The following is a 25,017-nucleotide window of genomic DNA, read 5'->3' as shown; positions in this document are numbered from 1 at the left end:
GACAGACAGGGAAAAATGTTTTTTTAATGGCTGTGCGCTAATGGTAAAGTTAGCGCATGGCCAGTTAGAAAGGACAATTGGCCATTATAGGGCTTTAGCGTGCAGGAAAAGCCCACACAAGGGTGTGCCAGGCCACTTTTTGCCACAGCTTAGTGAAAGGACTTCACACTTATATCTAGGGGGTTCTATTACTAAGGTGTGCTAACCGATTTAGCATGTGCTAAAGATTAACACATGCTAAATCGGTTAGCGCACCTTAGTAAGAGGACCCCTAAATTATGTACTTTGTACTACTGTTAATGTTTCCATTTTATATCCATTTTACATTTTACATCCATTTGATTGAAATGGATGGGCAATTTCAGAGGGAGGAAAATTTTGGGCGTCCCTCTGGCAAACATCAGGATCATTAATATCCCACCAGCTTCACAATTAGGATTTGAAAGAACCAGGATATAACCAGGACAGCTGGAAAATCGAGTTCATATTTATTTTGCTTTATTGGATTAAAGGAAGTGCGTTCCCCCCTCCCCCACCCAATTTAATTGCATAATGAAAGCCAATGGTTCACAGTTCTGGAACACACCCAGCCAGCACTGTTCCCTCTAAGCCTGGGGTGTCCAACCTGTGGCCCGAGGGCCGCATGCGGCCCCCTGAAGTATTTTGTGCAGCCCAGGTTGAGGGTGATGCAGTGTTTTCCTCGGCTGCCCCTGGGTATTTACCATCTTGCCGGCTCCCTCCTCTGTCTTGCTGCAGCGTTTACGTGTTTGTGCGGCCCCAGAAACATTTTTTTTTCAGTCAAAGCGGCCCAGGGAAGCCAAAAGGTTGGACACCCCTGCTCTAAGCAGAGGGAAGCTCTCCATTACTACTATTGCTTATCATTTCTTTAACGCCAGAAGCACACAGCGCTGTACATTGCATTAATCATGAAGAGACCGTCCCTGCTTGACAGAGCTTACAATCTAATCAGACGAACAGTTTAATTGGGGTAGGGAACTGCAGAGGGAGTGACAAAATAGACATGGGTACTTTACGAGCGGGTTGGAGTTAGCCGTTAAAAGCGGCAGCAAAAAAGTGGGCTTCTAGTCTGAATGTGAAAACTGCCAGAGCTGGAGCTTGACGTACTGACTCGGGCAGTCTGTTCCAGGCATACGGGACAGCAAGAAAGAAGGGACGAAATCTGGAGTTGGCAGTAGAGGAGAAGGACACAGTTAGGAGAGACTTAAGGGCAAATTCTATAAGAAGTGCCTAAAAGTTAAGTGCACGATTTAAGTAAAATTGGGCGCCGTTTAGTGAATCACGCTGAGCGGCACCTATTTTGGAGGTGCCCAATAAATAGGCCAGCTCTAGGCCCAACTAAAAGTTGGGCGGCCATGCTTAAGAGCAGCGATTCTGTAACAAGGCGCTTAACACGAAGCCACGCCCACGCCTAACATGCATAGCTCCTCTTTTTTTGAAGGCCGCCTAAATTATTAGAGGCGCCTTGTTACAGAATCGCTCTTTCTTGATAGGCGCCTAAGTTTCAATTATTGACGATTAAAAAGCTGATTTGAGCTTGTTATTCAATTTAGATAGGCGCCTAGCTAGATGGGCGCCTCCATAATAGATGCCTAACATTAGGCGCCAGTTACAGAATTTGGGCCTTAATGAGTGGAGTTCGTGAGGGGGGGGGGGAATATAAGGGGAGAGGAGAGATACCGAGGAGCTGCAGAGTGAATTCCACTTGTAAGTCAGCCAAAGGAGATTGAACTGTATGCAGAAGTGAATATACATAGTAACATAGTAGATGATGGCAGATAAAGACCTGAATGGTCCATCCAGTCTGCCCAACCTGATTCAATTAAAATTTTATTTAATTTTTTTAATTTTTCTACTTAGCTATTTCTGGGCAAGAATCCAAAGCTTTACCCGGTACTGTGCTTGGGTTCCAACTGCCAAAATCTCTGTTAAGACTTACTCCAGCCCATCTACACCCTCCCAGCCATTGAAGCCCTCCCCTGCCCATCCTCCACCAAACGGCCATACACAGACACAGACCGTGCAAGTCTGCCCAGTAACTGGCCTAGTTCAATATTTAATATTATTTAGGGAGCCAATGGAATGATGTGAGAAGTAGGGTAACGTGAGCATAGTGACAGTGGCGGAATTTTGAACAGACTGAAGGGGAGAGAGATGGCTTAGGGGAAGACCTGTGAAAAAGGGCTTTGGTAGTGTGATCAGACAGGAAAGGCCAGTTTTTGGTGCTATTATAGAGAGAGAGAGAGAGAAAAAAAGGCTTTAGCGGTCTGTTCAGTTTGTGCAGAGAAGGAGAGAGAGATGAGACAAAGATATGCTAAATGCTAAGAAGCACATAGGGATAAAATGGGTGTAGCGTGTTCTAAATCCATTAGTGCATCTTAGTAAAAGAAACCCTTAACTAGCTATGTTTTCGCCACTCCCATATACTCGGAAATTCAATGCCAGAGCCCAGATATGGTCCAGCATTGAATTTCTGCGGAGAAAGTAGGTGGTGGTCAGGAACACGCTGATGGCTACCGTCTGAATATCAGCCCCCAGTGTTCTGTTACTTCTGCTCCACCATAGCAAGGGCTCTTAACTGGACTGCTGGAGGAACAAGAGGAAGATACCTGCTTCCAGGCTGGACTTTCAGCTGAGTCTCAATGTGTGAAGATGCCCTCCATTCATCAATGTGCTGGCTTTTTATTTTGACATGACAAGAAAGTTTGTTGCTAAACATGTTCAAGACAGGCAAAGGCCAGCCTCAGATCTAACTCACTTGTGTAGTCACAAATTACAGTACGTGGGTGGTTTGTAAAGTTTGGCAAATTTCCACAGTCCAATAAGTGGTATCCGTGTTGACTAGCTTCATTCTTCCAACCATCTAGGACAAAGTTTTAGCCAGATCCTACTACTACTACGATTAATTATTTCTGTAGTGCAGCGTTGCATTCACAAAGAAGAAGAAAACAGTCCCTGCCCAAAAGAGCTTACCGATGCATAATTAACATTTGACAGCCATTTGAATCGACCACATTCGCATTTATCACAAAAATGGGGAAAAAACAAGTTACGCACATTTGGACATTCAGTTCTTGAAATTGCAACATCAATTAGCGCGCGCTAAATGCTAACGCGTGCATGTTAGTCTATAGACGCATTAGCATTAAGCGCACACTAAATCGATTAGTGCGCGCGCTAATCAGTTAGCGCACCTTAGTAAAAGGGGAAAAGTTGACCTTGGGAGAAACAATACCATTCAATTCCAGCATTCTTTAAAGCAGGGGTGCCCAATACGTCGATCGCGATTGACTGGTAGATCGCAAAGGCAAAGTAAGTCGATTACGGAGCCCATCCCGGGCTCCGTGATAGACTCGTGTTGCCTTCGCATTCTACCGGGCCAATCAGCCTTTCTCTCCCCAACGTCAATTCTACCATCGGAGAGGAAGTTCCGGGCTAGCCAATCGCTGCCTGGCTGGCCCAGAACTTCCTCTCCGACGGCAGAATTGACGTCAGAGAGAGGAATGCTGGTCTGTCCGACGCTTCTGCATGGAGAGCTTGGGGCAGCAGTGGCTTGAGGGCCTGTTCCCCGATGGCAATGGCAGTGGCTTGGGGGAGGGCAGGGAGAAAGAAAGAAAGGGGGCAGGCAGGGAGACAGAAGGAAAGAAGGGAAACAGAAAGAAAGAAAGGGGGCATGAAGAGAGAAAAAAATAAAGGGAGGCAGGGAGAAAGAAAGGGCAGGGAGAAAGGAAGAAAGAGTTGGGGGAGAGAATGAGGTCTGGAGAAGAGGAAGCATTTAGGAGGCTGAAAGAAGGGAAGAAATACTGGATGCACAGTCAGAAGAAGAAAGTGCAACCAGAGACTCATGATATCACCAGACAACAAAGGTAGGAAAAATGATTTTATTTTCAATTTAGTGATCAAAATGTGTCCGTTTTGAGAATTTATATCTGCTGTCTATATTTTGCACTATGGCCCCCTTTTACTAAACCGCAGTAGCGGTTTATAGCGCAGGGAGCCTATGAGCGTCGAGAGCAGCGCGGGGCATTCAGCGCAGCTCCCTGCGCTAAAAACTACTATCGCGGTTTAGTAAAAAGGGAGGGGGTATATTTGTGTATTTATGTATGGTTGTTACTGAGGTGACAGTGCATAGAGTCATCTGCCTTGACCTCTTTGAAAACCCCCCAGAATATAAATGATAATTAACATTTTCTCTGCTTACAGTGTGCTTTATGTTTTTTTAAAATTTTATTGTTGGTAGATCATTTTGACTTGGTCATTTTAAAAGTAGCTCGCAAACCCAAAAAGTGTGGGCACCCCTGGTTTAAAGATTGTCCTACTACTTTAATTACGGTCCTGGTGGTAATAGGGTACCAATTTGCCTTTATAATTTCTTTTTTTTTTTGGAGGGGGCAAGAACACCACAGGAGCCTGCTATTATAGTAGTTTCCTTTTGGGTGTGATATGATGTAATGTAGGATGGGCCTAGGAGCCATTCATTGCCTGACGGTGTTCCCATCTTGTGGTTTTGGAAGGAAATGTAAGAAGCCCTATATTTGTAGGATGCTTTTGGATTTTTGTGGGAGTGGTTGCCCACCCTGAAGGGGATTTATGTGTCCCAGACTGCTATGAAGCAGCAGGGAGCTGCCTTAACATAGTCCTTTAGAAAGAGAAGTTCCCCCCCCCCCAACTGCTTGGTCTGATCAGTAAAATCCCAGCAAAATGGATTAAAAGAGGAGAAAAAGAGCAGACTCAGAGAAGGTCTGAAGGTAACAGAGATTGAAAACAGCAGAAACCTTCAAAGACTCTGTTATAGCCTTTAAAAGGGATTCAAGCTACAATGGCACTTAGGGCTCCTTTTACTAAGGTGCCGCTAGCGTTTTTAGCGCACGCACGAAATTATCGCACGCTATACCGCGCGGTACGCTTCTAGAATAACGCCAGCTCAATGCTGGCGTTAAGGTCTAGCGTGCGTGGCAATTTAGCGCGCGCTATTCCGCGCATTAAGGCCCTAACGCTCCTTAGTAAAAGGAGCCCTTAATGTTGTTCCTGCAGAGGTTTGTGGGACCCAGAAGGTGCATCTCATTTCATATCAAGTGCAGAGCAGACTGAGTATGAGAGACTCAACCACAGCACATCTCAAACACACTGTAAGGAGATAATTTCTTGTTTTGCTATTTGGGTTGTTTTTTTTTTTTTTAACTGGGAGATACACCGTAACTTTCCTCTGGTGTCCTTCCCCAAGGGTATCAGCCTTTAATTCTGAACTTTGGAATTTTGGAGTAAAATGTCTGTGGCATATAAATCAAGGAACATACAAACTTATATTAGGTGTATATCTGCAAGGCAAGGACAATAAGAGAAGAGCCAGTTCATGAGGTAATAGCCTGGAGAAGTACGGCCTGACTGCACGCAGAAATTCTGAAGAGAAATTTAAGTTACCACCAATTGATTTTCGAATGTCTTTTGTACACTTTTCAATTGGTGATTTCACCACGATAAAGAGAACTTTTTATTTAAAAACACGCTACATAGTGGACATTTCTTTTTGGATACAAATGGAACATGTGCATAGCCAGATGATGTTTTAGTCTTAATGGAGTTGTGAATTTAGGCTAATTATTTGAATACATGTTCTGTTGTATAGGTCACAGAGATCTAAATTTTGCAGTGGCATAGTAGGAACATCAGTGTAGCAGTACAGAAATATTGTGCGCTTTGGGTACGTGTGCATATGTTTCACACGACTGCTTATAAGCTGTTCAATGCATTATCAGTGCTGTGGGTTTTCTGCAGTCTTCTCCGTTCTATGACTGTCCATCTAGGGCAGAGGTGTCAAAGTCCCTCCTCGAGGGCCGCAATCCAGTCGGGTTTTCAGGATTTCCTCCATGAATATGCATGAGATCTATTAGCATACAATGAAAGCAGTGCATGCAAATAGATCTCATGCATACTCATTGGGGAAATCCTGAAAACCCGGCTGGATTGCGGCCCTCGAGGAGGGGCTTTGACATCCCTGATCTAGGGTTACCAGCAGTGTTCCCGCTAAGCTGCGTTGGCCTGCGCTCACGCACAAAATATTACATCGCAGCGCAAAGTTTCTCTTCACAGCGCACACACGCGTCGGTAAGGTAAGGGGACGCATTGGGGGGATTGCACTTCCCCACAATTGCCATGCTTCGGTTCCTCTTCTTCCTTCCTTCCTCCTCCCCCCCCCCCCCGCGGGACCCTGCGGCACCATCAACTCTTACTCCCTCTAATGTCGGCCCTGCAGCTCCAGACTTCCTCGCACCTTCTCCCCTCCCCCTTTGGATCGCTATTATTTTAAATGTTATAGCCGCGGAGCTGTATCCATCAGTGGAGATGTCTAACCTCGGCCTGCCCCGGAACTCTTACTGCAGCAGCCGCCCGTCTAGGCAGGAACAGGAAGTCACTGTTGCAGTAAGAGTTCCGGGGCAGGCCGAGGTTAGACATCTCCACTGATGGATACAGCTCCGCGGCTATAACATTTAAAATAATAGCGATCCAAAGGGGGAGGGGAGAAGGTGCGAGGAAGTCTGGAGCTGCAGGGCCGACATTAGAGGGAGTAAGAGTTGATGGTGCCGCAGGGTCCCGCGGGGGGGGGGGGGGGAAGGAAGGAAGAAGAGGAACCGAAGCATGGCAATTGTGGGGAAGTGCAGAGCGGCAGGGAAGAGTGTTGCGGTACCCAGCTGGAGGGAGAAGGAAGATGAGGGAGGGAATTAAAGGAGATGCCAGGGCTTGGAGCGTAGGAGGAAGGTATGCCAGTCTAAGGGAAAAGGAAGGGGGAGATGTGAGAGCATGGAGGGGGAGCGAAAGATGGAAGAAAAGGAAAGGAGAGAGATGCCAGAGAATCAGGGAAGGGGAGATACCAGACTATGAGGAGAGGTGTGGGAGAGGGAAGGCGAGGAGAGAGATGCCAGACCAATGGGGTGAAAGGAGAGATGGAAGGGGGAGGCATACAGTTTCTGGAAGGGGCATAGAAGGAGAGAAGATGCCATATAGGGGAAGAGAGACGGCAGACAGTGGATGGAAGGAAGAGAGTTACAAGAAGATGAGGAAAGGAGAAACCACAGAAGACAAAGGTAGAAAAAAATTTCTATTTATTTATTGCTTTAGGAGACATGTGTCACTGTTTCTGTGAAGCATTGTATGCAGAGTCCAGCTTCTTGCTGGTTCAATTTAACCTTTGTCTATGTATTTTTATTTTATCCCCCCTTTTACAAAACTGTGAAGCGTTTTTAGCACCAGCCTTGGTGGTAGCAGCTCTGATGCTCAGAATTTTATGAGCATCAGAGCTGTTACCTCCGTAGCTAAAATCCACACTACAGTTTTGTAAAAGAGGGAGGGGTTAGTTTGTGATTACATATTCCTTACTAGGCGAAGGTGTTTTCTGTGTTCTGTGTGTTCGAAAGACATGGTTTTCTGTTAGGATTGACGGTGTAGGATTGATCTGTGCTGGTCTGGCTTGTTTAGTTTTACAATGGGTGTATTGATGTACTGCTCACTGCAATATGTAAGATGCTGCCTTTTCCTAGGTACTCATGTGTGACGTGTGGTTTGTTACTAAAAATCATGTTTTTCTTACAGATGGGGGGGGGTGCCAAAAAATGATGGGCCCCGGATGTTACATATGCTAGGTACGCCACTGTATGTAAAGATACCAGAAAGCTGGCGTAGCAAAAACTTCTAAGTTTTGAGTATTTAACCCTCCCACAATCTCACGGGCACTCGTTTCAAGTTTATTGAGATTTTGATTTAAACGCAATATCAAATATTTTCAATGCGTATAACAAAAATAAATTTGGGGAAATAAATAAAACCATTTGAACCAGTGTTCCCGCTAAGCTGCGCTGGCGCACAAAATATTACATCGCAGCGCACACGTTTCTCGTCACAGCGCACGATCGGAAGAGGCGTACGGCAGATGGCAGGGCGGCGAGAGGAGAATCGGGCGAGTTGGCTCATAACTTGCTGGCGCCCGATATTTTTGGCTCACGGTGAAAAAAGTTTGCTCACAACACCCGCCCGCTTAGAGGGAACACTGGTTACCAGATGTCCGGATTTCCCGAGACATGTCCTCCCTTTGAGGACATGTCCGGGGGGTCCGTCCAGGTTTTGAAAAGCTTGGAACAAATCACTGTCGGGCACGCGCGGATGCCTTTCTGCCTGACGAGAACAGGCAGTGGGGGAGGGGAGCTGGGGGAGGGGGGATTGGGACTGGGACTGGGGCGTAACAGGCGGGACTGGGTAGAACTGGGCGGGTCTAGGGGTCTGGATTTTCCAAATGGAAAATCTGGTAACCCTATGTCCATCACCTATGGCCCAATAAGTACTTGAGAAATTGCAGGTCCCAGGAGAAATATAAATCACAGTAGTCGAACATTCCCAGGTCAATGAGGGAAGTTAATATTGCAATATTTTTGGGTTCTTTATGGGGTAATTTAATAGTGGGTTGTCCTAGGGGAATAATTCTTGGTAAAGCATCAGCTTGTGGGGTTTTTGGCCAACTAAAATGTCTTTTATTTCAGAAAGCCTGTATGAATCTCCAAGTTTTTGGCATTGGAGGAATCAATTACATCGCTTATTTTTATTTGAGAGTTGGGAGGTTCGAGGTTCGCCTAAAAAAATTTGTCTTTTTATGGATGTTTGGGATCCTTATATTCAGAATCTTTCACCAAAAATACGAAGTTTGGTTATCAATGATTTATTATGAAAATTAGGTTTAATAATTACATTCCAGTTATTTATTTTAATTTTTTATTTTTGTCAACTTTCATCCAGGGTGAGGGATTTCATTTAGGGGAAGATAGTGGGTAGGGGATGGAATTAAGGGGGGTGTAGATAAGATTGAATTAATTCATATGGAAATTAAATTTGAAAGAATGATTTAAATTTGTATGAAATTTATTGTAATTCCTATTGTATTGAATGTATTTTTGTATTATTCTATTGTACTGATTATTTGATTCTTTCAATAAAAATTGATATACATAAAAAGTATAAATGAAAATCCTGTTTTCTGTTAATGCGGAATAGAAGGTTTCAGTGAATTCTACTCTGTTAGAGGATAGAGAGGAACTATTGAATGGAAATTAAGTAAGAATTCCTTGGGAGATCTGAGGAGAAGTGGCGAGTTTTATTTCACGTGGGTCTAAAATTGTGTAATGTTGAAGAGCCATAGGCTGAGGAACACACTGATTTATGAGGTTCTAAATATCAGTTCATTAAAGATTTTTGTAATACTTACCAGTCCGGAAGTACTTACTCCCCCTACAGACTCTCCAAATACGGTCACAGAATCTGGATCACCTCCAAAGCCTTCAATGTTTTCCTGAACCCAATGTAAGGCTGAAAGTTGATCGAAAAACCCCCAGTTGCCACGGGCATGTTCATCCCCAGTGCTGGAAGAATAAGGAGGGAAATGCTCTTCTGAATGAGACTCTTATACATCTCAGGATATATTGGGGGGATATGTGATAAATAATAATAACTTTATTTTTATTTACCAGCTTATTCTATCTAGAAATCTCTTGTAAAGGCAACATTTCAATGAAGGAAAAGCAAACAAATGAGTTCTATGAAAATGTCTAGTAGTATGAGTCAGCTTAAAGTAGGAGCAAAATAATATGGGGCTGAACCGGTTAAAGTTTTAAAGCAGGTGCAGGCAAACTTGAGGTACCTGTAGCATTAATTATACTGCAGCCTTCTAGAGCAGGGGTAGGGAACTCCGGTCCGCGAGAGCCGTATTCCCGTCGGGTTTTCAGGATTTCCCCGATGAATATGCATTGAAAGCAGTGCATGCAAATAGATCTCATGCATATTCATTGGGGGAAATCCTGAAAACCCGACTGGAATACGGCTCTCGCGGACCAGAGTTCCCTACCCCTGAGTAAAACAAGAAACATTCTTTAGTATTTAAAGTTGAGGTTTAGTTCAAAGCATTCTAACTCCTTACCCTGTCTGGCTATGAATTCCTTCTCTGATATTTACTTTATTTCCTGGTTTTCTCTTCCACTGGTACTAAATCAGGGGTCTCAAAGTCCTCTCCTTGAGGGCTGCAATCCAGTCGGGTTTTCAGGATTTCCCCAATGAATAGGCATGAGATCTATGTGCATGCACTGCTTTCAATGCATGTTCATTGGGGAAATCCTGAAAACCTGACTGGATTGCGGCCCTCAAGGAGGGACTTTGAGATCCCTGTACTAAATACTCATTTGTTTCCTCTGCTTAACTTATTTCTTATCAGTATAGAACAGTGGTTCCCAAACCTGTCCTGGGGGACCCCCAGCCAGTCAGGTTTTCAAGATATCCCTAATGAATATGCATGAGAGAGATTTGCATACCTGTCACTTCCATTATATGCAAAGGTTAGGATACTGGCAAACAGTCATGGCTCTCCTCCGAAAATCTTAACTGTGGTTAGCACGTATTTTTCATTATGCCTTCCTCTGATCTGATTTCTTCTACTGCTAACTTACCCCCTCCTTTACAAAGCTGTGCTGGCATTTTTAGTGCCATTCAGAAAGCCGCTCAGTGCTGAGCAGCAGCGCCAAAGCGTGCTCCTACTCGGTACCGCTCAGTGGCTGAAGCCGAAACTTGCGGGAGCGAGCGAGCGGGTTAGCAGTGGGGAAGGAGCGCGGAAAGCTCGCTCCTGCCTGCTACACCTCTGGACCACCAGGGATTCCAGTGGCAGAGGTGGTACGATGGGCAGGGAGGGAGGGGGGACAGGGTGTAGAGCCTGGCGGCCCGGCGGAGGCCTGCAATAAGTTTGTGAGGGGAATATGGTGGGCGTTGGGCACTGGCCCGAATATAAACCGGGACTCCTACATCATTCTAGTGGTCATCTAGTTAGCCTTGGCACCTTTTTGGCACTTATTCATTATTAAAACAGGTCTAGCCCCAAACATCCAAATTGTGCCCTGGACATATTCTTAAATGTTTGATTGTGGCACGAAAACATCCAAGTTATAAGCCCACCCTAGCCCCGCCCAAATCATGCCTCAGTTCCGCCCACACCATGCCTCTAACACCCCCCCCTTGAAATTTAGGTGAACTGCAGATGAACAGCATAAATCCATATAGAAAAGAGGTTTGAAAATAGTGAATTGGAAGGTTTTGGTGAGAAAAACGTCCATCTGTTTATTTATGCCACTTCCTGGAGATTTTTCTGTTTTGAAAATGAGCCCCTTAGAGATCTAAATGCTGGCTTATGTACCACAAATAGGGCTTCTAAAATAACTGCCACCCTGTACGTTACCCCAGGAAAAGGCAAAATGTCCAAATGCATATAAATAAATTATGCAAAGTAGAATATAAAATGTCTTACCTGAAGTATCCCATGACCCCTAATCGGTACTGAATTGGCACCACCACCACATTTTCATAGGCAGATAATGCAGATCCGTCATAGAGTGAGGCAGCACCACACACAAAAGCTCCTCCATAGATCCACACCATCACCTAAATATAGTAGATGTAGTTCATAAGAACATAAGAATAGCCTTACTGGGTCAGACCAATGGTCCATCAAGCCCAGTAGCCCGCTTTCACGGTGGCCAATCCAGGTCACTAGTACCTGGCCAAAACCCAAAGAGTAGCAACATTCCAGCATCTCAAAGAATAGCCAGATTCCGGAACCCCAATGAGAGCAACATTCCAGAGCTGAGATTGTGATGTCATAATGCCTTATTCCACAGTGCCTCAGAGACAACCTCATCAGTGATGTTACAATGGCTTGATTGTCCTATACTTGGCTCACGTAAGAACATAAGAATAGCCTTACTGGATCAGACCAATGGTCGATCAAGCCCAGTAGCCTGTTCTCACGGTGGCCAATCCAGGTCACTAGTATCTGGCCAATACCCAAAGAGTAGCAACATTCCAGTTCAGATGCAAAAGGTATTTTGATCATAAGCTTTGCTCCGGTTCCATTAACTTATTCTCAGTCTTGACTTGCCCAAATAAATCTGAAATCAATTTTTAAAAGCCATTAACCTGGTTAAACTGCCCACCCTTTCCCCAGTACCCAAGGGATCAATAATGTGTGTACTTTTTATCAAAGGGAAAATGAAGGTGGGTTGGGGGGACATAACTCAGGAGGGGGCATTAATGTACAATATTTTGCATTTTCAAAATATGTACTTTGTTTATCATGGAAAGTATATCCAGAGTACAATCAGGTACAAACCTCTGCAGGTACTTTTTCCAGGATAATTGTCAAAGGGAAATTTTTCCTTTCAAGAGTTGATGCAAGGTCTACAGAGGGGTCAGTATTCATAGTGTTTTAACGGGGCATGGTTAAATCACCAATATTCAGCAACACATAACTGGATAGTGCTTCTGAATGCCAGCACTAACCAGTCAAAATGAAACTGGCTATTTCATGGGTGGTCCAGTTATGGAATCGGCACTTAACTGGTTATCTCTATTGCCACTTTGATTCTTCTCGACCATCAACAGTTTTCTTTCTCCACAATTTTGGTGTCCTCAAATCTAATCATTTGACCAGTTGCCTTGCCATGAAGGGTTACAGCTGAGTTTTTCCATGTTGCACAGCTTGTGGGGTCTCTCCTACGAATGGCTGCAACAGCATAGGATTTCAAATACTCCAGGGGTTTGGAGCTGCCTATGCTGGTGGGGGGCCCGATCTTGCTGTCTCTGCTAGGGGGGCTCAATCTTGCTGCCTAAGCCGGTGTGGGGCCCAATCTTGCTGTCTCTGCTGGGGGGAAGGGGGGGCCGATCTTGCTGCCTATGCCGACGGGAGACTGATATTGCTGTCTACGCCAGTGGGGGTCTGATCTTGCTGCCTATGCCAGTGGGGGGCCAGATCTTGCTGTCTCTGCCAGGGGGGGCCCGATCTTGCTGCCTATGCTGGCGGGGGCCCGATATTACTATATATGCCGATGGCGGCATGATATTGCTGCCTATGCCGGGGGGGGGGGGGGGACGATCTTGCTGCCTATGCTGGCGGGGGCCCCGATCTTGCTGTCTACATTGATGGGGGGCCCGATCTTGCTGCCTATGCTGGCGGGGACCCAATATTGCTGTCTCTGCCGGGGGAACCCGATCTGTACTGTTAAATTTATTTGAAAATCTGAGTTTGTGGGACCAAGGAACAGATTAATCCAGTTTCTATTATTTTCAAAAGGAAAAATTGTCTTGGAACTCAAACGTTTTGGAACTTGAACAGGGTTCTGGAATGGATTAAGTTCGGATTCCAAGGTATCACTGTATGTGATCATTTTATAACATGGGCATTCCTATGTTGCCACAAAGATGTCCATGCCCTCTGTTTCCCCATTTATATTTTAGACATTTCTAGTTTGTAAAATGGATGTTCGCACCAGCACATAGATAGTGGCGTAGTAAGTGGGGAAGGCGAAGGGGGTGGTCCGCCCTGGGCGCCATGTTGGTGGAGGTGCTGGCATCCCTCCTCCTCTCCGCCCCCTTTGCTTCTTCCCACTCCTCCCCTCACCACGCGCGCCCCTCCCTTCCCCGTACCTCTAGTTGTTCACCGCTGTGGGCAACAACTTCCAACATGTTCCTTGCAACCATGTCATCTCATCCTCTGATGTCACTTCCAGGTTCTGCGCATAGGAAATGATGTCAGAGGGAGAGCCGATGGGGTCGCAAGGAGCATGTTGAAGCTGTTACTCACGGTGATGAACAACTAGAGGCACGGGGAAGGGAAGGGGCTCGCGTGACAAGGGTGGATTGGGGAAGGAACGGGGGGGGGGGCAGAGATAAGGGCAAGGGAGGGGCGCCTCTCACACTTGCTACACCACTGCACATAGACGTCCATTTCTCATGTATTTTAGCTCCTGTACTAAAGGCCCTCTTTTACTAAGGTGCGCTAATTGATTTAAGGTGCTAAACGCTAATGCGTGCATGTTAGTCTATGGACATGTTAGCGTTTAGCATGCGCTAATTCAATTAGTACGTGCTAATTGGTTAGTGCACCTTAGTAAAAGAGAAGGAAAATAATAGCATCATCAGTGATGCAGTGACCTGGACGTTCTTTATCTGAGTTGGATATCTTTTCTAAAATGCCTTTTTAACTTTACATGTGTATCTCTGGCATTTAGGTGTTAACGTACCAGCTGTGTGACTGGATTAAAAGTTCATGCCTAAATATCAAATGTGTATATACCCAGTTAGGCTAGTATTCTACAAAAGAACCTACACACCTATATTTCTATATAATAGGCTTCCACCAGGCACCCTCTGGGCGCCTAATTATAGAAGCCCTGTTAGAGAGCTGTCATGAAAACATGAAAAATCCTTGATTAAATTACCCACATAGAGGACAATTTTACAAGAGTTCACCTACGTGTGAAGGCCATGCAATCTAGGGGGGCCAATGTTCAGACCGCCTAAGTTCCACAGTCAACGATGAGCCCAGATATTTAATGATGGGCCATTATGAGGACAGGGAGAGTGTGGTGAAGTGGTTAAAGCTTCAGCACCCTGAGGTTGTGGTTTCAAACCCACACTGCTCCTTGTGACCCTGGGCAAGTCACTTAATCCAACACTCCAAAAACCCTTGGTATAAATTCACTTGTTCCCCACTCAGAAGGAATTTACTTTATATTTGAGTTTCTGTTTAGCTCACCATTTGTACTAAAACAAATAAATAGCTATCTCAAAAGTTCAAAGGATCTCATGAAAGGAGAGGAAAAAGCCTCAGACTCCTGACTGCCTTTGCTCATCAGCTTTCAAGAATGTCATGTTATGCATTAATAAAGAAAGGAAATAGTCCATAAATCTTGCTTACTGGTAATGGTGATTTCTTGTTGCACTGTGCAGGTGTATAAACATTTAGGTACAAACAGTCTTCTGAACCCGAAAGGGAAGGATAATTTGATTTCATAAGTTTTCCAATGGTTTCCGAGTACTCTGGTATCTGCAGGCACCTTTCAAAACAGAACAAAATGCGTATATTTAGACTGAAAGGATCCAAGGCAACTTTGATTCATAAGAAGCAGGTCTTGTCAGACAAATCTGATCAATTTCTTTGACTGGTTGACCAGAGAATTGGATAGAGGGAGAGCACTAGATGTAGTGTATTTAGATTTTAGCAAAGCCTTTGACAGTGTTCTACACAGGTGTCTAATAAATAAACAGAGTGCCCTTGGTATGAGTCCCAAAGCAATGAACTGGTTGAGCGGAAGGTGACAAAGAGTAGTGGTCAATGGAGATTGCTCTGAGAAAAGGAATTCTACCAATGGTGTGCCTTGGGCCTATTCTTTTTTAACATTTTTGTAAATGATATTGTTGAAGAGCTGTCGGGTAAGATTTGCCTCTCTGTGGATAATACCAAAATCTGCAGTAGAGTAGATACCCTTGATGTGGATAACATGAGGAAGGATCTGGCAAAGCTTGAAGAATGGTCTAAAATTTGGCAGCTAAGATTCAATGCTTAGAAAAGGCAGCATTTAGGCTGCAAAAACTCAAGGGAACAGTACAGTTTAGGGGGTGAAGAACTTTTGTATACAAAAGAGGAACATGGCTTGGGTGTGATAATATGTGGGTGTGATAATGTAACTAGAGTATTGCAGGAAAAATAAAATAAATATACATGTGGGGGAGGCAAGCTGGAGCTGCTAGAGGCATCCCCATCGGGACCTGAATTTCGAGTCTGGGTATAGTTCCAGCGATAGCACCAAATCCGGAACATCACAGTTGTTTCTGGCTGTTGGAGTCGAAACGCAGGACTGGAAGAGAGAGTTGGGCCCATTAGGAAAATCCCAGGCTTTTGAGGCCTGGGGTGGGCTGAAAACATTGCAACTCGTGTGGTGATGTCACTGCATGACATGATATTATGCGCATGTGCACATGCGCATCTAGAGGAAAGGTGGCCTGAAGCTCTGGGAAAGATCCTGGAGCTGTTAAAACCGCTGTACCAGTAACAATTAAATATTTTTAATTGGTGGCCAAACAGATTGAGAAGGGGAAGGCAAAAGCTAGAGGGATGCTTGGATGCATAGGGAGAGGTATGGCCAGTAGGAAAAAGGAGGTATTGATACTCCTGTATAAGACTCTGGTGAGACCTCATTTAGAATATTGTGTGCAATTCTGGAGGCCGCACCTTCAAAAAGATATAAACAGGATGGAGACGGTCCAGAGGAAGGCTACTCAAATGGTCAGTGGTCTTCATCATAAAGCGTATGGGTACAGACCTAAAGATCTCAATATGTATACTTTGGAGGAAAGGTGAGAGAGGGGAGATTGAGATGATTAAATATCTACATGGCATAAATACACATGAGGCAAGTCTCATATATGTGAAAGGAAGCTCCAGAATGTGAGGGCATAGGATGAAGTTAAGAGGTGATAGGCTCAGGAGTAAGTTAAGGAAAGGGTGGTAGATGCATGGAACAGTCTTCTGGTAGAGGTGATGGAGACAAAGACTCTGTCTGAATTCAAGAAAGCATGGGACAGGCATGTGGGATCACTTAGGGAGAAGAGGAGATAGTATATGGTGTGGAGGGACAGATCGGATTGGCCATTTGGCCTTTATTTGCAATCGTGTTTCTATGTTTTTAATTGATCCTTATATGGAAGATAATCCCCAGTGTTAGTGCTGCAAGATTACTATAACAGATCATTGGTTTCATTTTGACACCCAGAGCTAGATGGGTTGGGAGCAGAGGGGAGCCACTCTTGTCTTGTCCTACTAGGCTACCAGGGGGCCTCTGTGTAAGTCCCGTTCAAGTGATCATGGGATATAGGATAGTTGGATTTCTGCTAGCAGGGTTAGGATCTGTTGGAGGATGGGAATCAGAAAGGGGGGCTTCATAAGAGGGAATCAGAAAGGGAGGTATTTGACAGAGTGATCAGAATGGGTGTACTTGGTGGGGATTGGAAGGGGGGAACATTTTTATCATTGCATTGTGGTAGCTACAGAGCTCATTGTTTATTGGACAATTCCTTGGGATTTCCATATAAAGATAACTATTACATTATTAGAAAGCAGGGCTTGGTGAACCTACGTAACAAATGTGCAACATTCATTCCTATGGAAACATAAACACCAATGTATAAATGTGTAATACTGATCAATGATAAACTAATACATTATGTAATACTGATCAATGATAAACTAATAAAATACAAATACAGAAAAGTCTTACATTGGGGGATAGGCAGTAGCATCTCTAACTCCGTTCCAGGGCTCTGCAGGCTGTGGAGGTGCAAATCTCAAAGGTCCTACTGGTGGTTTTGCAAATGGAATCCCAAGGTATGCCTCGACTTGTCTGTCTGTTCCTTTCACTCGGAGCAGTTTTCCTTTCAGTTTTCCAGATTTTGTGACCACAGTGGGCTGTGAAGCCCCTTTCCCTTTGTAAGAAATGCCAATATTATTACTGTATAGGCGAAATAATGCAAATACATTACTCTTCCTCTAACCATCACTGATATTACCATGCCTATCATACATTCCATACCATGCTATACCTAACATGTTATCATGCGCTGTTATGTACTATCTTGTCCTGCCACGTACTGTCTTTGCCAATGCTTCCACAATTTGCCAGACATTCCATGCTATAACACACCTAGCATATATTAGCATTCACAGCTATGTACTGTCTTGTAAGCTCAATGCGTATATCATGTTAGTTTTCCCCAAAGAGAGGTGAATGCAATTTTTTAAGGTTCCCATCTATATAGAAACATCAATTTACATCATATTACGTTTATTTAAAATCATTTATATTCTGCCTTATCACCAACTGATCTAAGTGATGTTGCAATAAAAGCAAGTAATATTCCATAAAACAAACACATAAAACCAATCACAATCACATACAGCAATGCCAAAAGTAGCATAAATCTTCAATACATAAAATTGGAGTTAATATGTAAGCCTTTATTTTCTTACAAAAATCTAATAAGACAGTCTGCAACCAAATAGCTGGTGGCAAAGCATTTCAGGTACTACATCCATCTATCAAAACCATCCATGTCCAGGCTTTGTGATCTCAATAGGGAAATAACACGTCCCTCCTGCTTTCACTAGGTTGTTAGGTGTACCAGTGGCGTACTTAACTTGGTTCCCACCCAAGGTGGAGTACCCCTCTACTCCAGGAACATCATTTCCCCCCAGTGCCCATCTGCTTTCCCTCCCTCCAGTATAGGGGTGTATTGAGCAGTCCTGGAGCCACAGCCTACAGGCACATAGCTGTTGGCTCTGCTGGTCCTCTGTCCCCTCTAATGTCAACTTCCTGTTTCGGGGCAGCTACACACCTGTAGACTGCAGCTCCATGCCTGCTCAATGCACTCCCATACTGCCTGCTACCAAGGTGGACCACACCCATCTCCCCGCCTTTGGTATGCCACTCAGGTGTACATTAACTATAGAAAATAAAGCCAGGGAGCACAGTTACCCTCCATAGGGTGTCTCTTCCCACCACTGTCAATCATAAGCAGAAGAGTCAACCCTCTGTGCCAGAAGCTGTGCGAGTATTGAATGGAAAGGTCACATACTTTTTACTGGTAGAGTCACTAGAAGTCTCTGTTGTGCAATTTTAGAAAACAAAACAGAACCCGAGGACCCTCTACAATACTATTTCATTACTATTTTTTGTTTGCATATATATGATTGGAAACAATCTTTTTTTTGTCTTTGTTTTCCTTCACTCAAAGGCGGTAGCTATTCTTTTGCGTTTGAGCTGGAAGCTGATTTCAATTCAATTGTCTTATACACATATAAATATCAACATTGGACATCTATATTTTAAAAATCTTACCCTTTACTGTTGCTGCAGTTTCAGTGAAACAGATGGCAGAAATCAGGCAGAAGGACAGTAAACCTGTGGCACAGAAAGCCATTCTCCAGATCTGTAGGGTAAGAGGCAGTAGTGTTTGTTTTTAATGTTTTGATTTGTTGCAGTATGGAATAGTAACAAGTGGGTGTGCTAACGGTACCCAGAAAATGCAAGGAAAGGAAAGTCAGGAATCCTACACAGATTCAGCAACTCATTTTCAGGTCTGTCTGTCCAAATTAGATTGTAAGCTCTTCTGAGCAGGGACAGTCTATTAAATGTCAAATGTACAGTGCTACTTATGCCTTTCAGTGCTATAGATGTGATAAATAGTAGTAGTAGTAGTAGAGCAATAGAATCTACCGTGGAGGGTCCGTCCATCTGTCTGTCTATCTGTGTGTATGCCTACGTTTGCACAGGAGGAAGAAGCAGCATTTGGTGCAGGGATCTCAAAGTCCCTCCTTGAGGGCTGCAATCCAGTCGGGTTTTCAGGATTTCCCCAATGAATATGCACTGAAAGCAGTGCATGCACCTAGATCTCATGCATATTCATTGGGGAAATCCTGAAAACCCGACTGGATTGCGGCCCTCGTGGAGGGACTTTGAGGCCCCTGATTGGTGCCACAGGGACCTACAACCCTGCGGCACAAGAAGATGCAGCTTGCGTGGCTAAAGCTGCAGTTAGAATGGACGTTGTGGGGAGCCTATGAGAAGGAATGAGGGGAAGATTAGGATGCTGATGAGGCAGTGGTGCTCAGGACTGGCGTACTGTTACAGAATGGGGTAATTAGTTCAGCAGATAGTACAGGTACACTTACCACATCATCTACCAATGCATTTAACCCACTAATCTCGTACACGAAACACCTACCTGTTCTCCTTTCCTTCCCTGAAAGGCTGCCTCTACAAGAAATTTCTTGACAGATCCCTTGCATTCCAAGCGGGCAAATGGAACAAATGCCTCACAGCACTCATCTCCAATCCCCCCCCCTACCAAATGTTCAGGAAGTCAATCAAAACCTACCTTTTTGATAAATTCCTCTAACTTCTCCCCCCCCCCCCTCTTCCTTGCCTCCTCCTCGGACCTTGACTTACCTCAGACTCTCGACTCCTCCAATCCTGTCAGCCACCAAATGGCTTAACAAAATGGATCACCCTATCCAACTAATCACCCCTTCTTCGTTACCTCCCTTATTAAATGCCTCTGCTCTGCTTTATCGAACTCCGCAGTATATATCACCGCCGTATGTAACACTACTGTATGAACTCCGCTATATATATGCAACTTACAACAAATGTAACTTCTCTGCAATAGTAACCGACCTGAAAAATAACTTCACCGTAAATGTAGCGTTGCCGAAAATGTAAATGTAGCTATGCCCAAAAAAAAAAAAAAAAAAGTGTAACTTCGCTGTATTGTACATTCTCTTCTTCTGTTAACCGCATAGAACTTCCATGGTAATGCGGTATACAAAAATAAAGTTATTATTATTATTAATTCTATAAACCCGCACACCCTGTTTTACACCTACAATATCGGCGCCAACTAGCGCGGTGCTAAGGATGATTCCAGAAAAGTTGTGCGCTGCTTGTACAATCACGTTTAGAACCCCTTACGGGTGATAACCTTTAGGCGCACCCATTTAAGTTAAGCTAAAACCAGGCCTAAATGGCTGTGCCGCAGTTGTGCGCACATTGGCACAATAGTCTATAAACTTGCGCATAACTTAAAACAACCCCCAAGCCGATCTAGACGCCTAACTTAATTATTTAAAAAGCTTAACCGGCACCGATAATTGGCAATGAAGAACTTGCAGTTGATGTTAATTGCACTTAATTGGATGGTAGGTGCCTATCACTTTGAGGGAGGCACCTACCGGAAAGTAGGCATGTTTGGGGCAGATTGTGGGCATGTTGTACATGAAGGCGTCCATGTCGGACTTAGAGACACTCATTTAGGCCAAGAAAACCCTGGGCATAAAAATGGTGTGCCTAAGGTTAGGATGCCTATCGGTGCCTATGACCACTTTAGGCATTGCTAGGCGCAATTCTATAAAAGTGTGTCTAACTTTTATAGAATCACGCCTAAGTGCCACAAAACTCAGGCCTAAGTTTTAGACGCCATGTTTAGAAGGTGTCAGGTCAAAAGTGCGCCGCACCGCTCTAAATTACTATTTTTAGGGCTCCGACAGGGGGGCGTGGGGGGGAACCCCCCCCCCACTTTACTTAATAGACATCGCGCCGCATTGTGGGGGGCATTGTGGGGGGTGTGGGGGGGTTGTAACCCCCCACATTTTACTGAAAACTGAACTTTTTCCCTGTTTTTAGGGAAAAAGTTCAGTTTACAGTAAAATGTGGAGGGTTACAACCCCCCACACCCCCCACAACGCCGGTGCGATGTCTATTAAGTAAACTGGGGGGGTTCCCCAACAAAAACCCCCGTCGGAGCCCCTAAAAACTGTAATTTAGAGCGGCGCGGCGGCACGCACTGCGCTCAATTGTCGGTGCACGCTTTTGTCTTTTGCGCCGTTGTCTATGAACCTGTTTAGAACTGGGCTCTAAGAGTGATGTTATAGGACACTAGCTTAGCATAGATCATCCTGGAACCTAAGATTGGGCACCATGTATTAAATCTATGCTTAAGTATCTGACCTGTACTCCCAAAAGTAACCACACAGGCTTTCACTTGCTACTCGTTAACGTTTGGCACCTAATGCATGGTAATTCATACTGTACTGTAGCAAAAGGGATCTTAATTTTCGTTGGCCTACCTTTCTTTTTGAGGGCAGAAAGCCTAGGGGCTGAGATTTGAATTTAGGTAGTCATTTTGTAGGCTGTTGCCAAAAGGGCATTCTTAAAATTTTGTCCATTATGCCAAATTTTCCCTCCTTGGCGATTCGGATCTGAAAGCTGCAGGGCACTAGTAGAGCTGCTTGCAAAAAGCACTCATAAGTTACATCTTCTCCAGACCTCTGCGACTTTAAAAAAGCTCCACTGGGTACCTGTGCTATTGTAGGAGCCCTTTTCATAAAGGGTGTTAAGCCCTAATGCATTCATGATAATGATAAGGCATGGAGGAAAACAGGCTACTGCAAAACATGTTAAAAGCATTTTGCTAGGCGAACAAACAGAAGTACACCTCGCCTTCAGGGAAGAACAGTCAAACAAAAAAGACAAGGGTGGTGTCTTTACAACCGGTAATACAATCTCTATTCACCAAATTTAGGGCTAGATTCACGAACCTGCCCGATCGAGCCCGATCTATGACCAAACCATGCAGGTCCGATGAATTCTCAAAATGACAATATGCAGATGGGGGCGATTGGAGGAACACCTCCATCTACCTATAGCTCTATAGAATCCCATCTGTAGATGGTCTGCACATGCGCTGGACCTCCGGGCCCAGCACAGATTGTTTAAAAAATTTTTGAATTGAGACCCTGGTTTTAACCCGCTTAAGCCCGTGGGTTAAAACCACAGGCTTGCACTGCGGGGAAGGGTGGGAGAGTCGGGGCAGGCAGGCGATCCGGGGCAATGGAAGAGTTGGGGCTGCAGGAGGTGTTCGGGGCCGCAACTTTTTTTTTTTTTTTTTTTTAACTTTGCTTTTTTTGGATCTTTTCCAGATAAGCCCCGCCACTAATGGAAAAAGTGGACGTGCCGAAAGATAAGCCCCGCCACCTTTTACCCCCCCCCCACGCCCCCCCCGTCGGAGCACCCAAAAAGATTATAAAAAAGAGGATATGAAACTTAACATTATAAAAAAATAGGATAAACTGTCGACCATTTTTGTAAGGGCTCCGACGGGGGGGGAAAGCGGGGGGGGGGTGAACCCCCCCACTTTACTTTCTACAGATCGTGCCTCTTTTTTATAATTTTTTTTGGGTGGCGGGGGTTAACTTTTTGGCGGGGCTTATCTGGAAAAGATCCCTTTTTTTAAGAGCATCGGGGCAGAGCAGGCAGGAGAAGAGCATCGGGGGCTTCAGGCAGGATAGATTTGGGGCAGCAGAGAGCAGGGTGTGCAGAGAGCAGGGCTTTGGAGAGTCAAAAAGACATTTTCGACTGGTCCCCAGCAATCGCTTCTTGGTATGATCGGCCAGCCCAGTCGGTTTGGAAAATTTGGTTGGTGAATTGCGTCCTTGTCTACTTTACATGCGTTTCTCCTTATTTGCATGCACGGATTTGAAGCAGATCACAGGAGAGTTTAGTGAATGGGGCTGGAGGGAAATCTGGTCGCAAAGGGGTCACAAACCAATTGGTACACTATTGGTTTGCTTTGTGAATCTAGCCCATAGTCCCAACAAGGATCCCTGTTTTGGTGTATGGGAATGCCTTCCTCAGGGGACACTATTAAAAGATATGCAGCAAAAAAAAAAAAAAAAATATATATATATATAACATTAATAAACATCAATGTTGAGAACTTAAAACCACCTAAATAGACAATACAGGTTATATAAAGAACATACAAAATAAAAACTGATGTCAAAATGCATAAAAATACATGCTGTAATTTGCCTGTTAGCTCATGCAAACCTTGCATATTAGGTATATTTTGTTATACTTTGGGGAGGTGATGTGTCATGGGCAGAGAATGGGCCATGGAAGCATTAGCCAACTAGAACATTTGGATTAGCACATGCTAACTGGTCAATGTAAAGTTCAAAGTGAGAGTGCCTCCTAAATAAGAGGTGAGAGGTGCTCCTGCATTAATGTTTTACAAGTATTGCACTTGAATGTGTACATTAGCACATGACCTGAAAGAAATATTTAAAAATGCTTGGAGCATGTTCTCACGTATGCAGACCATTGTAAAGTAGCCCTTTTTAGGTGCAGGGCCTTCATTCCACACCCTTAAACAAAATAAAAAAAAAAGAAAAGAAAACAGCAAGAATAATCCCCCCACAAAAAACCCCAAAAACAAAGCAAAAATATATTTAGCAAGTCTTTTTTTTTTTTTTTTAATCTTTATTGATTTTTAAACTTTGACAATGCAATACAAATATCTGAACATAAATATTTCATAAAACGCATTATTAAACATACAATTTATACTTAGAACAATCATTTTCTCCCCCCCCCCTTACCAAATTACTACAATAAGACAAATTATTTAGTAAGTCTTTTACATTTTCAGGGTCTCATTTTGGTTCTGCTAGGAAAAACATTCCATGAATTTCCTATTTCAGGGGTCCTTCTACTAAGCTGCAGTAAAATCTGGACTTACGAGGGACCGTTGAAAAGTTCTCAGCCCAACCATATCATTGAAATGAAAAGTGTCAAGAAAAGTGTAGAATAAGTTGTACATTTCACATCATTCTCTTCTTGGTTGGGCTGAGAACTTTTCAGTGGTCCCTTGTATTGTGATGTCATAATGCCTTATTCAACCAATGCTCATCCTCATTGGTGATGTCACAATGGCTTGGTTTCCCTATACTTGTGCCCATTTACTAGATGCATTTGCCTCATTGAAATGAAAAGTGTCAAGAAAAGTGTAGAATAACTTGTAAGTTTAATAGCTCCACATCATTCTCTTCTTGGTTGGGCTGAGAACTTTTCAGCGGCCCCTCATAGCATGTGCTAACCTGCGACTTTTCCACGCACTAAGGCCAGATTTACTGCGGCAGTATACTAAGGATTTTAACATTCTGTTTGTTTGCAAATCCTGTGCTAATTTTCTATTAGTGCACGGGACTTGCAAAAAACAAACAACCCCCCCCCCCCCACACACACACACAATGCAGTAGCACTTACCACACTGCCTACATAGGAGGCATTATGTGCTCTTACATTAAGTCTACGTTATCCAGTTGATGCGCTAATGCAAATGCACTGCTTGGATAACAAGTCCATGTCCATTCCCACACCCATGACACTCTCCCACCTGAAAATTTATAAAAAAAAATAAAAAATTTAAATAGCGCATACCGACAGGCAAATTACCACAGAACTCTTTAACATATTTAGCGATAAGCCTTTTATTTCCCTTTATTAGTTATATTACATCTTATAAATGAACTCGAACTTTCTGTATAAAATAAAAGCTTTCTCTGTTTCCCCTCTGCTGTCTCCTGTGATTGATCTGAGTTTCTATGTGCCAGTACTGACCTGCACGGTGACAGCCTTGGAAGAAGAGACGTCTTCTTTGCGTTCCTTCCACTTCAGGGCTCTTTATTTGGAAGGAGGCAGTCTGTTCACCTGCTCTGCACTTTTCTCTTGTCCTACTTCTATTCCTGAC

General features: G+C 44.1%; 1 protein-coding gene across 3 annotated transcripts in view; it reads right to left on the bottom strand.

The window, feature by feature from the left end:
- LOC117359344 (fatty acyl-CoA hydrolase precursor, medium chain-like) overlaps positions 1-25,017 on the bottom strand; it is a 63,303-nt gene extending 38,286 nt beyond the window's left edge. The window contains exons 1-6 of one of the 3 annotated variants that reach the window (XM_033941950.1): positions 24,888-25,017; positions 18,768-18,858; positions 17,151-17,355; positions 14,792-14,930; positions 11,345-11,478; positions 9,266-9,419 (exon numbers count right to left, since the gene is read on the bottom strand). In XM_033941950.1, the coding sequence (XP_033797841.1) occupies positions 9,266-9,419; positions 11,345-11,478; positions 14,792-14,930; positions 17,151-17,355; positions 18,768-18,849 (714 nt within the window). In that variant the 5' untranslated portion in view covers positions 18,850-18,858; positions 24,888-25,017. Of the gene's footprint in view, positions 1-9,265; positions 9,420-11,344; positions 11,479-14,791; positions 14,931-17,150; positions 17,356-18,767; positions 18,859-24,533; positions 24,645-24,887 lie in introns of those variants that run through there. The other 2 variants (XM_033941951.1, XM_033941952.1) reach the window with 2 other exon arrangements.

This window comes from Geotrypetes seraphini, chromosome 4 (genome assembly GCF_902459505.1).
Source record: "Geotrypetes seraphini chromosome 4, aGeoSer1.1, whole genome shotgun sequence".
Taxonomy (NCBI): domain Eukaryota; kingdom Metazoa; phylum Chordata; class Amphibia; order Gymnophiona; family Dermophiidae; genus Geotrypetes; species Geotrypetes seraphini.
The sequence above is the reverse complement of the archived record's forward strand: the minus strand, read 5'-3'. Positions and strand labels throughout refer to the sequence as shown.